The sequence below is a fragment of the Rhincodon typus genome, chromosome 13 (genome assembly GCF_021869965.1).
Source record: "Rhincodon typus isolate 14 chromosome 13, sRhiTyp1.1, whole genome shotgun sequence".
In the NCBI taxonomy this organism is placed as follows: domain Eukaryota; kingdom Metazoa; phylum Chordata; class Chondrichthyes; order Orectolobiformes; family Rhincodontidae; genus Rhincodon; species Rhincodon typus.
The window spans coordinates 29,518,576-29,535,131 of record NC_063344.1 but is presented as its reverse complement, the minus strand read 5'-3'; the positions used below and the strand labels follow the sequence as shown (position 1 = coordinate 29,535,131).

The window sequence follows — 16,556 nt, the reverse complement described above, 5'->3', positions numbered from 1 at the left end:
TTTCTAATGATAAACACTTGGTTACTGTATATGGCTGGTTTCGGTTTGATGAGCAACACTTCTGACTATTCACATTTCATTATAAGTTTGATTATCAGCTACTCTGAAGCAGTGCAGATAGGGGTGGGGCAATTAAGCAAGCACTCTACTTTCTGTGAGCCGGTAAACAAGAGACTCATAAATTGGACAGTCAATTAGTAAAACTTGCTAAAAGAAAGTTATCTTTGGCTTGAATGGCTGACCACATGCAAGTTGATAAGTTGTCTTAGAAAACTGACGTTTATTAACTGATAGATAGGGCAAGCAAGATACATTTCAACGCTTTGCTTATTCAGTTGCATAGACCTAAAGTTAATGGAATAATAGGTAAAAATTGGTTGGAATAGTTACTTAGCACATTCAACATAAAATAGCAAAGGTTAATTATATGTGGCAGGTTTCAATCTACAAAAGGTATTATCTGCCTATTGATAAACTGAAGAATCAGCATCAGAAAGACATTCCATCCAATTTGGATAACCCATGGCTTCTAATGTTATGGCCTCACCACATACTCTGCTTGGACTGTTGTATATTTCATTTTGGAGCAGTATATGCGAACACTCTTGATCACTAGATAGAGAGGTCACTTAATGTCACAAACAGTGTTTCTGAATCTCAAAGTAAATATCTATTGCAGACCCGATATTGTAATTCTAATTGAATTATTGTTGCAACCATTGTTGTAAGATAATTACAACTATGTATTCAAAGCAGAATTTTTTCTTTATATGATACAACAGGAGTAAACGAGAAATGTTTTAATTTTTTAAAGGAGCAATTATTTTGTGATCTGAATGTTTTCTAACATAATTAAGTAGCAAAAGGTTTTCACAATTTACATTTCAGAAAGTTGGTCAAGTTGGTCAGCAATTTAGAAGTGTTTGGGATTGATGGGTCCTTGACAGCATGGATTAGAATTTGGCTATGGAATAGGAAATAGAAGGTAGGTATAGATGGGCACTTCTCAGATTGGAGATGAGTTGAAATTGGTATTTCCCAGGGGTCAGTGTTGGGACCCTTGCTTTTTCTGATTTATATAAATGATTTGGAGATGGAGATCTCTAAATTTGCAGATGATACCAAGTGAGTGAGAATAGTCAATTACAAGGATGATGCTGAGCAATGTCAGAGGGACATTGACAAGTTGGCAAAATTCAATGCAGAGAAAGGTGAGGTAATGCATTTTGGTAGAAGAAACACGGAGAGACAATACAGGCTCAATGGTGTAACTTTGAGGGAAGTCAAGGATCAGAGGGACCTTGGGGTTCACGTGCATAATTCTCTAAAAGAGGTCAGGCAAGTTGAAACAGTTGTTAGAAGGCTCACAGGATCCTGGGGTTTATAAATAGAGACACAGAGTATAAAAGCAAGGAAGTGATGCTACATCTCTACAAATCATTGGTCAGACCACATTTGGAGTATTGTGTTCAGTTCTGGGCACCTTAATTAAGGAAGATCTTAAAGCCCTGGAGAGAGTTAAAAGGATATTTACTAGACTGTTACCAGGAATTAAGGATTTAAGGAAAGATTAGAGGGATTAGTCTTGTTCTCCTTGGAGCAGAGAAGATTATGAGGTGACCTTACTGATGTGTTCAAAATTATGAACAATTTTGACAGGGTAAAGAAGGATCATAGAATCCCTACAGTGTGGAAACAGGCCCTTTGGCCCAAAAAGTCCACACCAACTCTCAGAGGATCCCAACCAGACCCATCCCCCTACAACCCACCTAATCTACACTTCCCTGAACACAATGGGCAATTTAGCATGGCCAATCCATCTAGCCTAAACACCTTTGGACTGTGGGAAGAAACCCACGCAGACACAGGGAGAATGTGCAAATTCCACACAGACAGTCACCCTGATGGTGGAATCAAACCCAGGTCCCCGGTGCTGTGAGGCAGCAGTGCTAACCACTGAGCCACCGGATATTCTATTTCCACTAGTTAGTATGTCAGCAAAAAAGCTCATAGTGAGATGAGGAGAAATTTCTTCACTCAGAATGTTGTTAGGATTTGGAATATGCTGCCTGGAGGGTACTGAAGGCAGATTCTGTAGGAGATTTCCAAAAAGATCTGGAAATATATTTGAAAGGGGTTAAATTATAGGACTACAGAGACAGGGCTGGAGAGTGGGACTAGCTGGGTGGCTGTTTTAGGAGCCACTATCGACACGATGGGTCGGATGGCCTCCTTCTGTACTGTAGAATTCTATGATTCTATTTACATTCATAAAATATTTGAATTATACTTATAAGAATCTAAAAGTAAATATCATACAAATAATTAAAAAAGGAGAGACTTGGATACAAAATAGATTAGTAAGCTGGAAACCACCTGAAAAGTGCTTCATCTTCCTTTCACAGTACTGTTCCGCAGTTGGCATTACTTCCATCATCCTCCATCCCCACTGAACAATAGGCTTCCCTTGAACAGCGTATGATATAAAAAGTGCTGTACAGAAAGCACCTAGAAAGCCTAGAGGAGAACATGTTTTAGTCTTAATGTTTCAGATGATAATTTAGTACAAGTCTGATGGGTTTGAAATGAAGAATCAGTTTGTTCCATATATTTTATATATTTCCATATATTTTAAGAACAAAACAACGCATCATGATGCGCACAATTCACTTTATAATTTTTTTCCATAATCGTAAAAGCAACTAGTCTCAGACAGTAGGCCTATCATTCTGGGCGCAGCTTGATTACAAATTTCTAGTGCATGAAAGATACCAGAGTAAAATTAATATGCATATTATATTATGTTGAAGCAAACAATATGATGCAAACATAAATGTAATGCAGGTACCAATTCAAAAAAATACACAGGGCATCATATGAAGGTGTATCTTCTCTGTAAGGTCTTCACTTCCATGCCAGTATCAAATGCTTCACTTGAATCATTCATTTGCACATGCTAAGAGTGGATCAGAAGGCTCAGCCTAGAATGTCTACACCCTCCCTAAACGAAATGGTCCTTGATGCCATAACTGAGTTTACAAACTCTTTGTGCAGAGAATTGGGAAAATAATTTTGCATCCTTTTCATAAGATCTCATTGCATCATACTCAAGATATAGAGTCATAGAGTTTTTAACCACACTGAAAGAGGCCCATTGTGTCTGCACAAGTCATCAAACATCCATCTATTCTAGTCTCTTTTACCAGCACTTGGCCTGTATCCTTGTACACAGCAGTGTTTCAAGTGCTCATCTAAATAGTTCTTCAATATCTTGATGGCTTCTGTCTCTACTATACTTTCAGACAGTCAGTTCCAGATACCTAGGAATGACCTAGGATGTGAGATCGATTGAATTGAGCTTATATTATCTGATACACTAAAACAAAGAACTGCAGATGTAGTTATATTATTTGATATTTAGAACAGTGATAAATGATCGAAGGGAAAGACATAAAATTCTAAAGGGGCTTGATAAAGTAGACATTGAGAGACTGTTTCTGCTGTTTCAGGAATCAAAAACACAGGAGCTCAGTTTAAGGATTATGGGCCAATCATTTGGAAATAAGATAACAAGAAATTCCTTTACTGAAAGGGTTTGGTTCTTTGGAATTCTCCAGCCTGGGCGTTGTGGATGCTCCATCATTGAATACATTTAAGGCTGAGATAGCCAGACTTTTAATTCTATCAGAGGAACAAGAAGTATAGGCAACAGGTGGACTAAAGGAGTGAAATATTATCCATAGGTCATATTAAATGGTGGAACAGTCTTGATGACCCATATGGTCTACTCCTGCCTTATTTCTTATGAAAAAACAATATACACTTACCTTCCACATTTTTTATATTCTTTCAATAGATGTAGGAATTACTGACCAGGCCAACATTTGTTGTCCATCTCCAATTACTCATGAGAAAGTGGTGGTCAGTGGGTGATTCAGTGATGGCAATGGTTCAGCCATTTATGTGAAGAACGAATGGTTAGATTCTCTCATGTTGGAGATGGTAATTACCTGGTGCTTGTGTGGAATGAACATTCTGTGCTACTTGTCATCACAAGCCTGAATGCTGTCAATGTTTCAGACTGTCCAGCATGAATTCCCAAGCATTTGTAACAAAATTAATTAGTTCTTAGAACATTTAGAAATAACAGTGTATGAATTGGTAGCAAATACAGAAATATATTTGCAGGGTATTTAAGGCTGGATCCTGAAGGTGTTTAAAAATTTCAAAAGAGAGAAAGCTAGGAGCAGGAGGTGTGGTAGCTCTACTAATTAAGGATCATGTTAGTATGGTAGTGAGAGATGGTTCTACCTCAAAAGAACAAGATGTAGAATCAGATTAGGTAGAGATAAGAACTATGGAAGGTAAGACATCACTTATAGGAATATATTATGGACCGCCTAAACAGTAGTTACACCATAAAAAGGGGTTTACTGGAATAAATATTGGGTTTTACAGATGGGTATGGCAATAATGGGTGAGTTCTACACGCAGATTAAACAGACCAGACTGGGAAAGATAGCCTGCATGATGAGTTCATCCTGTTTTTGGGACAGTTTCATACAATAACATGTTCTATAGACAACCAGAATGCATGTTATTCCAGATCTGGTCATTTGCAAAAGGACAGCATGAATGACTGACTTCATTGTAAATACACCACTTGGTATGATAATAACAATATGATTAAAATTCACATTCAATTTGAGAGAGACGAGTGAGTCTAAGACTAGTGTTATAAACTTAAATAAGGGCAATTATATGGGCATAAAGACAGAGCTGGCTGACATGAACAATATACTAGAATAAGGGATAGGTCAGTAGAGATGCACTGGCAGACATTTAAGGTAATATTTCATAACATTCAGTGAAAAAGAAAGACTATAAGGAAAAATGTACCATATATGGCTAACTAAGGAATTTAAAGATGACATCACGTTGAAAGAAAAGACGCAAAATTCCATAAAGATTAGTAGCCAGTCAGAAGACAAACTCTGAAAATTAGAAAGAATTGCTAAAAATAGAGGGAGAGAAAAAAGGAGTGTATGGTGTAGGAGACTAGTCTAGTCTGTGCTACAATGATGACCAATACCCACTTCTTGCCAGTGATGTAGTTCCTTGCTTATACTTCTTGACGTTTGGAAAATGTGCTGTTTGGCTTTGTCCTGTCATTGGAGAACCCAAATCTGCTGTTTCCTGTCAACAATATCTTTTGTCATGGGTGATTTCAGCAAATTAAATGCCGTCCATGCTTTACCATGAGTGTGTGCGTGTGTGTGAGCGAGAGAGAGGTAACATGTCTGAACAATTTGATTGAAAATACCTACAATGTTCTGAGCATATAGATAGGGAGAAACATTTCCTTTTTATAAAGAGGTCAATAACCAGGGAACATATTTTTAAGGTAAGGTCCAGGAGGTTTACAGGGGATTCGAGGAAAAAAGTGTTTCCAATTTAGTGAACTTTTCCATACAGTCTCCAGTGCAAGTCTATCTTTCCTTAAACTTGAAGACCAAAACAGCACTCAATATTTTGGATGTCATCTAATCAAGCTCTCTACAATTGTAGCAAACTCATTTATACCTAGATTCCAATGCCCTTGCAATGAAGGCTTTCCCAAATGCTTGCTATAACTGATTGTTTACTTCCTGCATTCTTTGTATAAGCACACCCAAATCAAATTGAACATCAAAATTTTGAAGTTTCATACCTTTTTTAAAAATCCTGCTTTGTTCTTACAATCAAGTGAATAACTTCATACTTTCCCTACATTATACTCCATCTGCCACATTATTGCCCACTCTGTTAACCTGTTTATATCCTTTTGCATCCTATATATATCCTCCTCACAGCCTACCTTTACACATAGTTTTGTATCATTTGTAAATTTAAGTATATTACTCTCTTTGTCTTCACTTAAATCATTAACACAAACTGTAAATAGGTGAGGCCTCAGCACTGATCATTCTGGCATTTCACTATTTACTGCCTGTTCACTTAAAAATGCTTCATTTCTGCCCATACCTTCAAAACTCACAATTTGGTATTGTGTTGTAATATCGATATGTTTAACATAGTGATTTATCACAGAGATCTGTCCTTTAAAACTAAGTTGATCCTTAAATTGACTAGTCTAATGCATTCATTCTGATACATTACAAAGCTTTTCCATCAGAGAAAACATTATAATGCAGTGAAAAATGTTCCAAAATGTCCCATCAGCCTGTGTTGTCATATTTTCTATAATGATTTAAATGGCTTTTGTTGATTAAAAATTGATTTTGACAGTTGAAAAAATTTCTACTTGAAAGAAATCTAATCCTCCCACATTCATTTTTCAGGCACTCTACTCCGAATGTGAAATGAGACTTTCTATTATTCCCTTCTCGGGGGTTAACTATTGTTTTGGCAGCTGTGGCCATTAAAAATACTTGGCTGAATTTCAAGTGCTGACGGGTTTCAGTAAAGCAGGTGTTCCATTATCTGAGAATGAATGACACTTTCAAGAAGTTATAAACACACATTGTCTCTTTAATATACTTTCTGGTCTGTTGATACAAGCTAAAAGGATTACAGTTATTTTTGACATGTCATAATGCATGTTTTTCAGAGTATCAATGATATGACAACTCTTGATAAATGGTGGGAGGTTTACCTCCCCACCCTTCCCCCGGCAAAAGATTTTCTATTGATATTGCTGTGGAATCTGTGGAATCCATTTATTGCAAACTGGGTGAGGGTACATGGGGGGCACAGAGGGGCTATAGATGAACTGAGTAGGCATGAACTGAGACTGATCTTCTAACAAGACTGCCTATTCTGTTCACACTCTGATATGGCTTACAAGCTGCTTTACAAACCTGATCCCAGTATGAGAAGACAAAAATGATGCGTGAAGCCACACATGGATCAGGTATGCAGTTTTCCATTCACAAATTGTTTGGGTTTTCCATTCTATAAATGCATTGGAAAATAGAGCAGGAGGCTGGATGAGCATTTGAGGTAGGAGGGATTCAAGGTTATTCTGTTAAAGTTAAATAAGGAGAGTATGGTGGGAAGCACACGTGGAGCATAAGCACCATAAATATTTGGGTGGAATGGCTTATTTCCGTGGAATTACATAACGGACGTGAAGGTTTAGACAAAATAAACACACCAGAAGTAACATATTGTTTAAAACAGTTCTAATTAATTTCCAGTTTACTTTTTCTTATTGTTTTACTTAAGAATAGAGATGATAAATTTCTTGCCTACTTTAATAAATTGTTGCTATTTATAGCATCTACATAGTACTGTACAGCTGGTGTAGGTCAAGCTGGAATAAGTGCTTTGCAAAGTGGAGTTTCTGAGTATAGCATTAGAATTTATGCTCTGGTCCTTATTCCAGTAAATTTTAAATGCTATTGGCAAAAAAGATGAGCAAATTTATCTTGTGGCTTTTGTAATTGTATTGGAACAATTATCTTGACGTTCATGGGGTACATGCATATATTGCTGAAATGGTATTACTTAATCTTTCACATGTTACCTGCTGGATAACTGTGCGTCATTCGACCACATTCAATGCTGGCTTGGAGGAGGTCATTCAGTTGCTCTGCCTTTGAATAGCACATACCAATACACATTGTTCTTGCAGCTGCTCCAAATTTAGGTTCTGTGGATTGATATGTGACAGCAATTACCAGTGGTGCTTCAAATTCCACATCACTTGTACATACCAGTGTTACTAAAACAATGCTAATTATTACCCCTTAAAAAGCCAGCTTTAAATTATACTTATTTACAATCTAGTGGATAATACACATTCACTTAAATCCGTCAATATTTAATTAGTGGACTGTATAACTAAACCTCACCTTATCATCTCATGGTATATTGAAACCTATGTATATCACAAATGTGCAACTCAGATTCTATAGAAATGAAATAAAACAAAGCACTTCAAATGCTGGAAATCAGAAACACAAAGAGAAATTGCTGGAAAAATCTCATCAGTGTCACTGGCCTGAAATCTGCTTTCTCTCCAGAGATGCTACCAGACTTGCTGAGTTTTTACCAGCAATTTCTGTTTGTGTTTCTATAGACATTAAATCAGCAAAGTATGAACTCTATGCCTCAAAGCTAAAAAAAAGTGTTCTCCTATTTCCCATATGCAATTTTTTCTATAATTTTAATCACATGATATGGTATTGCCCTGTAATCTTCATTGTTATGACAAAAAAAGTCACAATGTTTCAATTCTTTTGTCACTTCTGTATTTTCTAATACCCAACATTGTCTACCATATCCGTGTTTTACTGTTTTGTAGTTCCAAAATATTTCCTATAGTATGATGTCCCATTCTCTAATCAAGATCTTAAAATTTCATGTAAGCTCTTCATGACCTCTTGGCGTTCATATTCTGTACCATTTGAGATAAAACCTAGAATTTTTTTCTCACAGCCTGATCAACTGGAACTGTTGCCTTTAATATCTGTGCAGACATACCAACAAACCTCTCTTCTCTTCTATTATATCAAGCTCTATTCCAATTGAAGTGAATCACATTACACTTACTAACATTGAATTCCATCTGTCATTTTTCAGCTTATTCCCTTAGCTTATCAATATCCCTTTACAACTTCTTTTGAGCTTTGGAACAATTAAATCTTCCTCATATTTTGGCATCATCTATAAATGTCAAAACCATTCCCTCTTGACCTGTAGCCAAATAATTGAATAACATAGTGAAAGGCAATAGTGCAGACCTGAATCCTGAGGGATATCACCATTGACTTCCAGCAACTCTAAATATTCCTACTGTCCATTTTCACCCATTAAAAAATGCATGGTTTCATTGCTATTCTTCTAGTAATTCCAAACCTGTTCAACATCATGAATAATTTCCTATGTGGTACCTTGTCAAACTCTCCTAAAGTCCATGGACACTAAATTCATCCTAGCTACCATCTTTGTTACCTCATCAAAAAAAAATCAATGACAAGCACAATTATAAATTCAGTGTTGGCATCTTCTAACTTTTTTTTGTTATCCAGATGCATTGTAATGTCATCCTTAAAGATGTTTCCATTCACCAATGTACAGCAAACCACACTATGTTAATCCAGTATACCAATCTTTTCTTTGTAAAAATGGGTACTACTTTGGCTGCTCTCTGGCACTCAATTTATTTTCTAGGACCTTCAACTATTTTACAGTGTTTGTGGGATTAGATTTGGAACTTTTGCTATTTTTATTAACATTTAAGATTTTAATTTTATCTGCTACAGTATCACTCAGATATGTTGTTAATGCTTATAATAGCCAACTTTCACTACATAATATATCGCTACGGCTAAAGAAAAAACAATTTATTTTGTGAAAGTGTTTTGAAATAGTAATAGGAACACTGTGAATGGCCATAAACTCAAGTGCATCTGTTCCATGAATACTACAGTTTTCCATTGTCTGGATAGAATGGAAAGAGAGACATTACTACCATTGGTGGAATGATTGAGAACAAGAGGTCACAGATTTAAGGCAATTAACAAAACAAGCAAAGGAAAACACAAATAAATACTTTTTCCATGCAATTAGTGGTTTGGATCTGGAATGCACTACATGAGAGTATGGTAGGGGTATGTTCACTCAAAGCTTTCAAAATGGAGTTGCATCATTATCTGAAAAAGAAAATTTACAAGGCTATGGGGAAAACCATGTGAATGGTACTAAATGGATTAATCTCACAGAGGGCTAGTACAGACAGAGTGGGCTGTGTTAATTCTTTAATTCCTTATAGATCAAAAGAAGTCTGTGCTGTAGTCATTCTATGATCTTATGATCTGGAATTACCATTCCTAATAATTTCAAACATCCTTCTTCAAAGTCAAATTCTTACAATTCCAGGAACATCATGGAAATGAGCAATAATTTCAGATTCCTCTTCTCAATGACAATGGTTCCTGTAAAATTCTTTCAACTATCACTCTAAATGTTAACTCTAAAAATATTTCAAGGAAATATTGGGTTCCAAAGGGATGACCTTCTATGCAGGTACTTTAGCCACTATCTCCTTCTGGATCTCCTATCCATGTCCACTCTTCTTACGTTTGACTCACCTCATCCTGATCATTTATAATACTGAAGTGTCTTCCTCCCACTCCAATTACTCCTCCAAATTCTGTTTTTTTTTTAAATGAGCAGTATCCCTTGCTTTCTCAAGCCACTCCTGTCCAATTAGTGGTCATTTTGTTATGTTTCTCTATCCTATGCTCACCAATATTGTAATTGGATCCCGCTAGTTAGGGACCGTGTCGAACTTTACAGAATTGTCATGATTTCATACTCCTTGAAATAGCATTCACAAGATACTTTGTTGTCACAACCACCATTCCCATTCCATGCCCCAAGTCCTTCAGGATGTTGTCACCTCCTGGCTTCATTTCACTTTTGTAACACGCTGTTTGAAACCCTTAACTGTCAGTGCTAAGGTTACCCTAATGAAAATCATATAACATTCTCTGAAATTCAGGACATACTTTATGGCCATTCGCTCCTTAATTACTGCAGTGATGTTCACAGTTGAACATTTTCTTCTGTTGCCTTTCCTGTCAAATTGGAAACTACTTGTGAATAACACATGGAAGATTTTGCCCTATGTATGAGAGTTTTGATTTTTCTTTGTATTTTATGTATAGTTCACTTTTTTTTGAAAAGGAATCTCTCATTCATATTAAGCATAACTGTGCTTTAGTGGTAACCATCCATAAATTATCACTTGATTAACTTGCAGTCAGTCACTAAATCTTCATTGTGAATATCATACAGCACAGGAAGCACATTGACTATTCCTGTCTAACCTGGCAACAGCTGGTGACAAAATATCTGAAAAAGATTACCTGCACAAATTTAACGTGTAAAATATATGAAGAAAACACATTTAGAGGAATAGCTGCCTCACTGTAATCTTACTTCAGGTTCAATTACGGATTATAGAATGTCAACTGAATCAACTGAAATCTAAATATTAATTTGTACTAATTATCGGTTACGAATTGTTCTTTGTTTTCACCTCATCGTAAATCTAACCTACCCACATTTCATCCAATCGTTACACTAATATTTCGCAGCCTCGAAGCGCAATGAATAGACACATACATTGCGAAAATTAGATGAAATGGTTTTCACCTTTTCGACTGAAGGAAGTGTATCCTCTGGATGCATAGTTTTTTGACTGAACTTGGGCTCCGTCTGATACGATTTTTGGATGACATTTTTGATACCTATGCAGTGTAATGAGGTATCTCTTCGCTGCCTGGCTGCACAGTTCTTGGACGGAACCCCTTTCTGAAAGAATGGCACAGACTGCTTATTACTTTGAGCGATTAGGTCGTCTTTGATAAGTGTTTAAATCAAACACATGAAAGAGCCTTAAATATTTAGCACATACAAAAATATATGGAATATAATGTAATACATTTGAAGATGTTGGAAGTACTCATCAGATTAAAACCTTGACTGACGGAGTTTTGGTGCCGAGGGGATGGAGCTCCTCTTGAAGTATTTGTTAAAAGCACGCTTATAGCACGATTTAAAAATGTGATTTTTTTAAAGCAAAGTGGTGAAATTACATTTTTAGTTTACCAGTGATGAGTCGACTTTTCAAACTACAGCTTCGTCCATCAACAGTATTGTTAAATGGTACCTAAATTAGTACTTTGAGGTACTTCGAAGTTTATCTTTCATATCCATATATGATGTAGATGGAAGGCAGCAGTTTCTTTAGTATTTCAGTGTCACGATCTGGTCAGAGCAAACGGAGAGTGATGTAGGGTTGATCGTTTAAATTGGGTAGTTCGCTGGGTTAAAGGCGCTCGGTACATTACAAGTTGATGCTGTAATATATAGGTCCGAGGCAAGCGGTATAACATACAGTCACCGTGCTGAGACAAGCACTACAACATTCCTATCTTCACAGGTAAAGTCACACGAGGATTGGCTTCCCTGTGTCGTGGAATCGCGTGAATCAGCTGTGTTTAAGGTTGGGCCGAGTTAGGATTTACCAATATCAACCAGAACAAAAGATAAACGAAACAAAATGGACAAAGCAAGATCACGAAACAAAAGAGCAAGAGGAAAGGAAATCGAAGGCCAACAGAAAACTCACCAGAGGTTAATGCTTCAGCAGTTGCTATGTGCATGAGAGTATCAAATGGAGCCGGCCACCGAAATGGTTTTGAAATCATTGTGTCTATTTCTCTTGATAAATCTGACTCCGTCAATTTTAGTCCAGGTTTGTTGCACTCATTGCAAAAATTGTGATAACCAATAGCATTCCCAAGAGCTCCCAGCACCATGGCTGCCTCGTACCTCTCCATTGTACCGGCTCCCAGAACCTTACGCCGACAGCTACCGGATTCCTCGACTGTTTCACGAATCCCCGTCAAGGAAGGTCTAATACAGAATCTGGACTTCGGGAGTCCCGCCCCACTCCCTGCCGATTGGATCTTCAACAGCACAAGCATCCTATTTCAAAGGCGCGAACTACAAACTTTGTTTACGGCGTTTTGAAAAGTCCTGCTCAGATCAATCGCACTGCTAATTTGGTTAGAGACAAAAAAAAAGCTACAGATGCTGGAATCCAAGGAGACAAACAGGAGGCTGGAAGAACACAGCAGATCATGCAGCATCTGGAGGAAAGGAGCAGTCACCTTTCGGGTATTACCCTTCTTCAGGTCTGCATGTGGGGATAGGGGCAGCTGCAGATAAAGGTGGGGGGGAAGGGGTCGAGGCAGAATGGTGGTGATAGGTGGACACGGGTGGTAGGTACGACCTGGTTGGTCGATGGGAGGGATGAATCCGTTTGGTGGCTGGAAAGGAGGGCCAGAAGGTGGAATGGAAGGGAGGAGATGAGGCTGAAGGGCAGTGGCGGAGGGAGAATGGTTGGGAAGGTTATTTGAAGTTGGAGAACTCAATGTTGAGTCCTCAGGGCTATAGGGTGCCCGGATGATAAGGTGTTGTTCTACAAATTTGCATTGCGAGTCGCTACACTGGAGGAGGCCGAGGACCGACACTTCAGAGGGGGGGTGGGCGGTGACCGGGAGGTTAGGTTGGCCGTTCCAGGCCAGGCGGAGATGGTCGATGAAATGGTCACCTGTCTACCTTTGGTCTCACCGACGTGGGGAAGACTACCATGGGGAGCACCGGATACAATAGACTAGGTTGGAGGAGATGCAGGTGAAGCTCTATCTCACTTGGAAGGGCTGTTTAGGGCCCTGGATGGAGGTGAGGGAGATGGTGTGTGGGCAGATGTTGCATCTTTTACAGTTACAGGTGAAGGTACCGGGCAGGTTGGTGTAGTTGGTGGGGAGTGTGGCAAAGGCAATGGTCCTTGCGAAAGAGACAGTTGGGGAGTGGAAGATGTTCTGGGCAGTGGGGTCTAATTGGAGTTGGCGAAAGTGTTTGAGGATGATATGTTGGATGCGGAGGTTGGTGAGGTGGAAAGTGAGGACAAGGAGGACCGATTTTAATTATGTTTGCAGGTGACCATTTCATCGACCATCTCTGCCTGGCGTGTAACGGCCAACCCAACCTCCCGGTCACCGCCCATTTCAACTCCTCGCTCCACTCCCCCTCTGACGTGTCGGTCCTCGGCCTCCTCCAGTGTAGCGACTCGCAATGCAAATTTGGAGAACAACACCTTATCATCCGGGCACCCTACAGCCCTGAGGACTCAACATTGAATTCTCCAATTTCAGTTATGTTTTGTGGTGGTGGTTAAGAGCTGTGGCGTGGGGAATGGAGGAGGCGCACTGAAGGGCTGTCTGGATGACAGAAGGGGAAAAGAGTGTTGTTTGAAAAAGGCAGACATCCAGGATGCTTGGGAATGGAATGTCTCCTCATCAGAGCAGATGCTACTGAGACGGAGGAATTGGGAAAATGGGATGGAGTTTTTGCAGGATTAAGGGTGGAAAGAGATGTACTCTAGGTAGCCATGGGAGTCCGAGGGTTTATTGTAAATGTCGGTTGGTACCCGCTAACTCCATTCTGCCTCCACCCCTCCCCCTACACCCACATCTCCCACGTCCGGTCCTGAAGAAGAGTAATATCCGAAACATTGACTGCTCCTTTCCTCCAGATGCTGCCTGGCCTGCTGTGTTCTTCCAGCCTCCAGTTTGTCCACACTGCTAATTTGGTTTGTTGACTGCATTATTTTAAAATACATGAAATAAAAGTTTCATGTTTATTCAAGTCACGATCCAACATCTAAATCTGAACGATTTAACTGGAATTGAATCTGTATTTATCGTGGTCAATTCAAACTACTCATTTATGCTAAATTGTATGATAAATTTATCCTTCTTTAATCTGGAAGCAGAAAGGTAGGTTTTCTTTTACCTGATGATTTTGCTCGCTACTTCACTAAAACTCAGTTTCCAGAAGACGCAAATCTGTACTAGCAAATCATGTTGTGAAGAAACTGCATTAGTAAGTTTCAAATATTTACGAAGTTTCTTTTATTGTAATGCATAATTGTGATACCTAAACGTATTCGTATGATTCTGATCATGAGATTATGCCTTCAAGTGAATATTTGACATGTCTCTATACGCTGTTGACATATATGCGGTTTCATATCATGGGCCATCTGTTACTAGCTTTGTCGATGTTATAATCCTACATTTAATAATTGGGAAACATATTTTGGTCTAGGTGGAACTGTAACAAGAACTAAACTATTAGTTTGATTTTCAATACTTGCGTACCTCTCTCTTGTTATTCACAATAATGTAATTCGTTGTTATAGCTTGCGATTTTTGCATGTCTTTTTTTAATTACTAGGAGTGTCTATTAATTGAAATACCGTCCGTACTCAGATTCAACAATTACATTAACACCATAAATGTTCAATAGTTTCATGGCTATGAGGAGAGGTTATATTTACTTTACATTTAAAATGGATGGAGGGAAGAAGATTCTCTTCCCAGTTGTAGATTCAGATGAAGCACGGAATGCACACATAAATGACAACAATAACATGAATTTATATCGCACCCTAAAGACTTCATAGACTGCAGCTTGCAAACAATTTTAGGATGTCGTCTTTGGAAAGGGGTAATGCAGCAAACACTCAAATTGCTTATCTAAATGTATGCGATGAAAGTTTATCATCTTTACTGTAACGAAGGTGCTTTTTTCAACACTCCAAATCGCACAGACTGGATGCAAAACGCTGGCGAGGAAACACAGTCAACTGTTGACATGGAGCCTGAAATTCACCCGCAGGTTCCAACCAACAAAAACTTTGCATCAAACATTAACTAAACAATGCTTATCCTGAGGCTGCGTTTACTTGACATGCACAGATTTTGTATTACTGTACAAGATTTGATACACACTCAATTCCTCGCCAGCCATATCACCGTGAACACAAAAGATCCGTTTGATTATAAATCTGACATTATATCTGTGTCTTCCGCCATAACCGTTTCCTCCACATGTTGCTAACATCTCACTCCATCCCGTTTCTTGTTTGTCGTGAGCGGACGACGTTCTAAAAATCCGAAAAGGTACCAGTTTAGGTATGATTTTCACCCAAATGTAGTCCAGCATCTATCTATACATAAGAATCATACTTCGTACGACTGCAGCTGAAATTTGGAAGTCGGGTCAAAATACCCATTTCTATATTGACGACGTTTTCTTGAATACAAATGAACACCTGGAGGAACTCCTGCATAATAAATCATGCTTGCCACATTTGCGGAATGCAGATATTATTGGACTCTTTGGGAAAGTTATACATTATTGAGTTACAACTTGGTAACGGTTGATCCAAATAATGTGCAGAATACACCGTGAATCGTGCCATTTCAATATTGCCTAAACAAATAGGTATGATTCCAATAGTTTCACTACTAACGGAGGTTCTGTTTATTTTTTATATAAGGTTACAAATGCATTTCCTTGGCTGGAAAAGGGCACGGGAAAAGTGATTATGAGTTGAATTCCGAAGATAAGTCATTGGACTCAAAACATTAACTCTGTTTCTTCCCACAATGATGCTACCAGAGCTGCAGAATTTCTCCAGCAATTTCTGTTTTTCTTTCAGATTCTTCAGTATATTGCTTTTACATGATTTGTGGCTTTCTGAAATTCTGTAAAACAAGTTTTATAAGGAGCTAGAAGTTCTTTTTATGTATCAAATTGTTCTGTTCAGATTAATATTTGCAATAATAGTGTTAATTTTATATGAAGTTACAACATGAGCACGTCTTACTAAGATAAACGTTTGGATATGAAGCATTTTGAGATGGAATGAGTTAGTGAAAACCGCGATTTCTTCCCGTTTTTACCTAAAATGTATCTCATAATCTGAGACAAGGGGTTACAAAATCTGTTCCAGTCCAACAACCTGTGATATGCCTCATATTATGCGAAATTCCACAGTCAGTACTAAAGTCTGAAAAGTATTTGATATTTCCATAATGGCATTTTCATTGTTTCAGATGACTAATGTATTCCACGGAGAAAGTTTGATCAGTATGTCGAACATCCACACACGTTCTATTTTGAAA

General features: G+C 38.2%; 1 protein-coding gene across 2 annotated transcripts in view; it reads right to left on the bottom strand.

Annotated features, from left to right (window-relative positions):
• The window catches only part of LOC109934888, a 28,611-nt gene extending 16,216 nt beyond the window's left edge, over positions 1-12,395 (bottom strand). Inside the window, exons 1-4 of one of the 2 annotated variants that reach the window (XM_048604657.1) lie at positions 12,146-12,395; positions 11,167-11,325; positions 7,529-7,654; positions 2,377-2,517 (exon numbers count right to left, since the gene is read on the bottom strand). In XM_048604657.1, the coding sequence (XP_048460614.1) occupies positions 2,377-2,517; positions 7,529-7,654; positions 11,167-11,325; positions 12,146-12,356 (637 nt within the window). In that variant the 5' untranslated portion in view covers positions 12,357-12,395. Of the gene's footprint in view, positions 1-2,376; positions 2,518-7,528; positions 7,655-11,136; positions 11,326-12,145 lie in introns of those variants that run through there. The other variant, XM_048604658.1, reaches the window with a different exon arrangement.
• Positions 12,396-16,556: the final 4,161 nt, after the last annotated feature.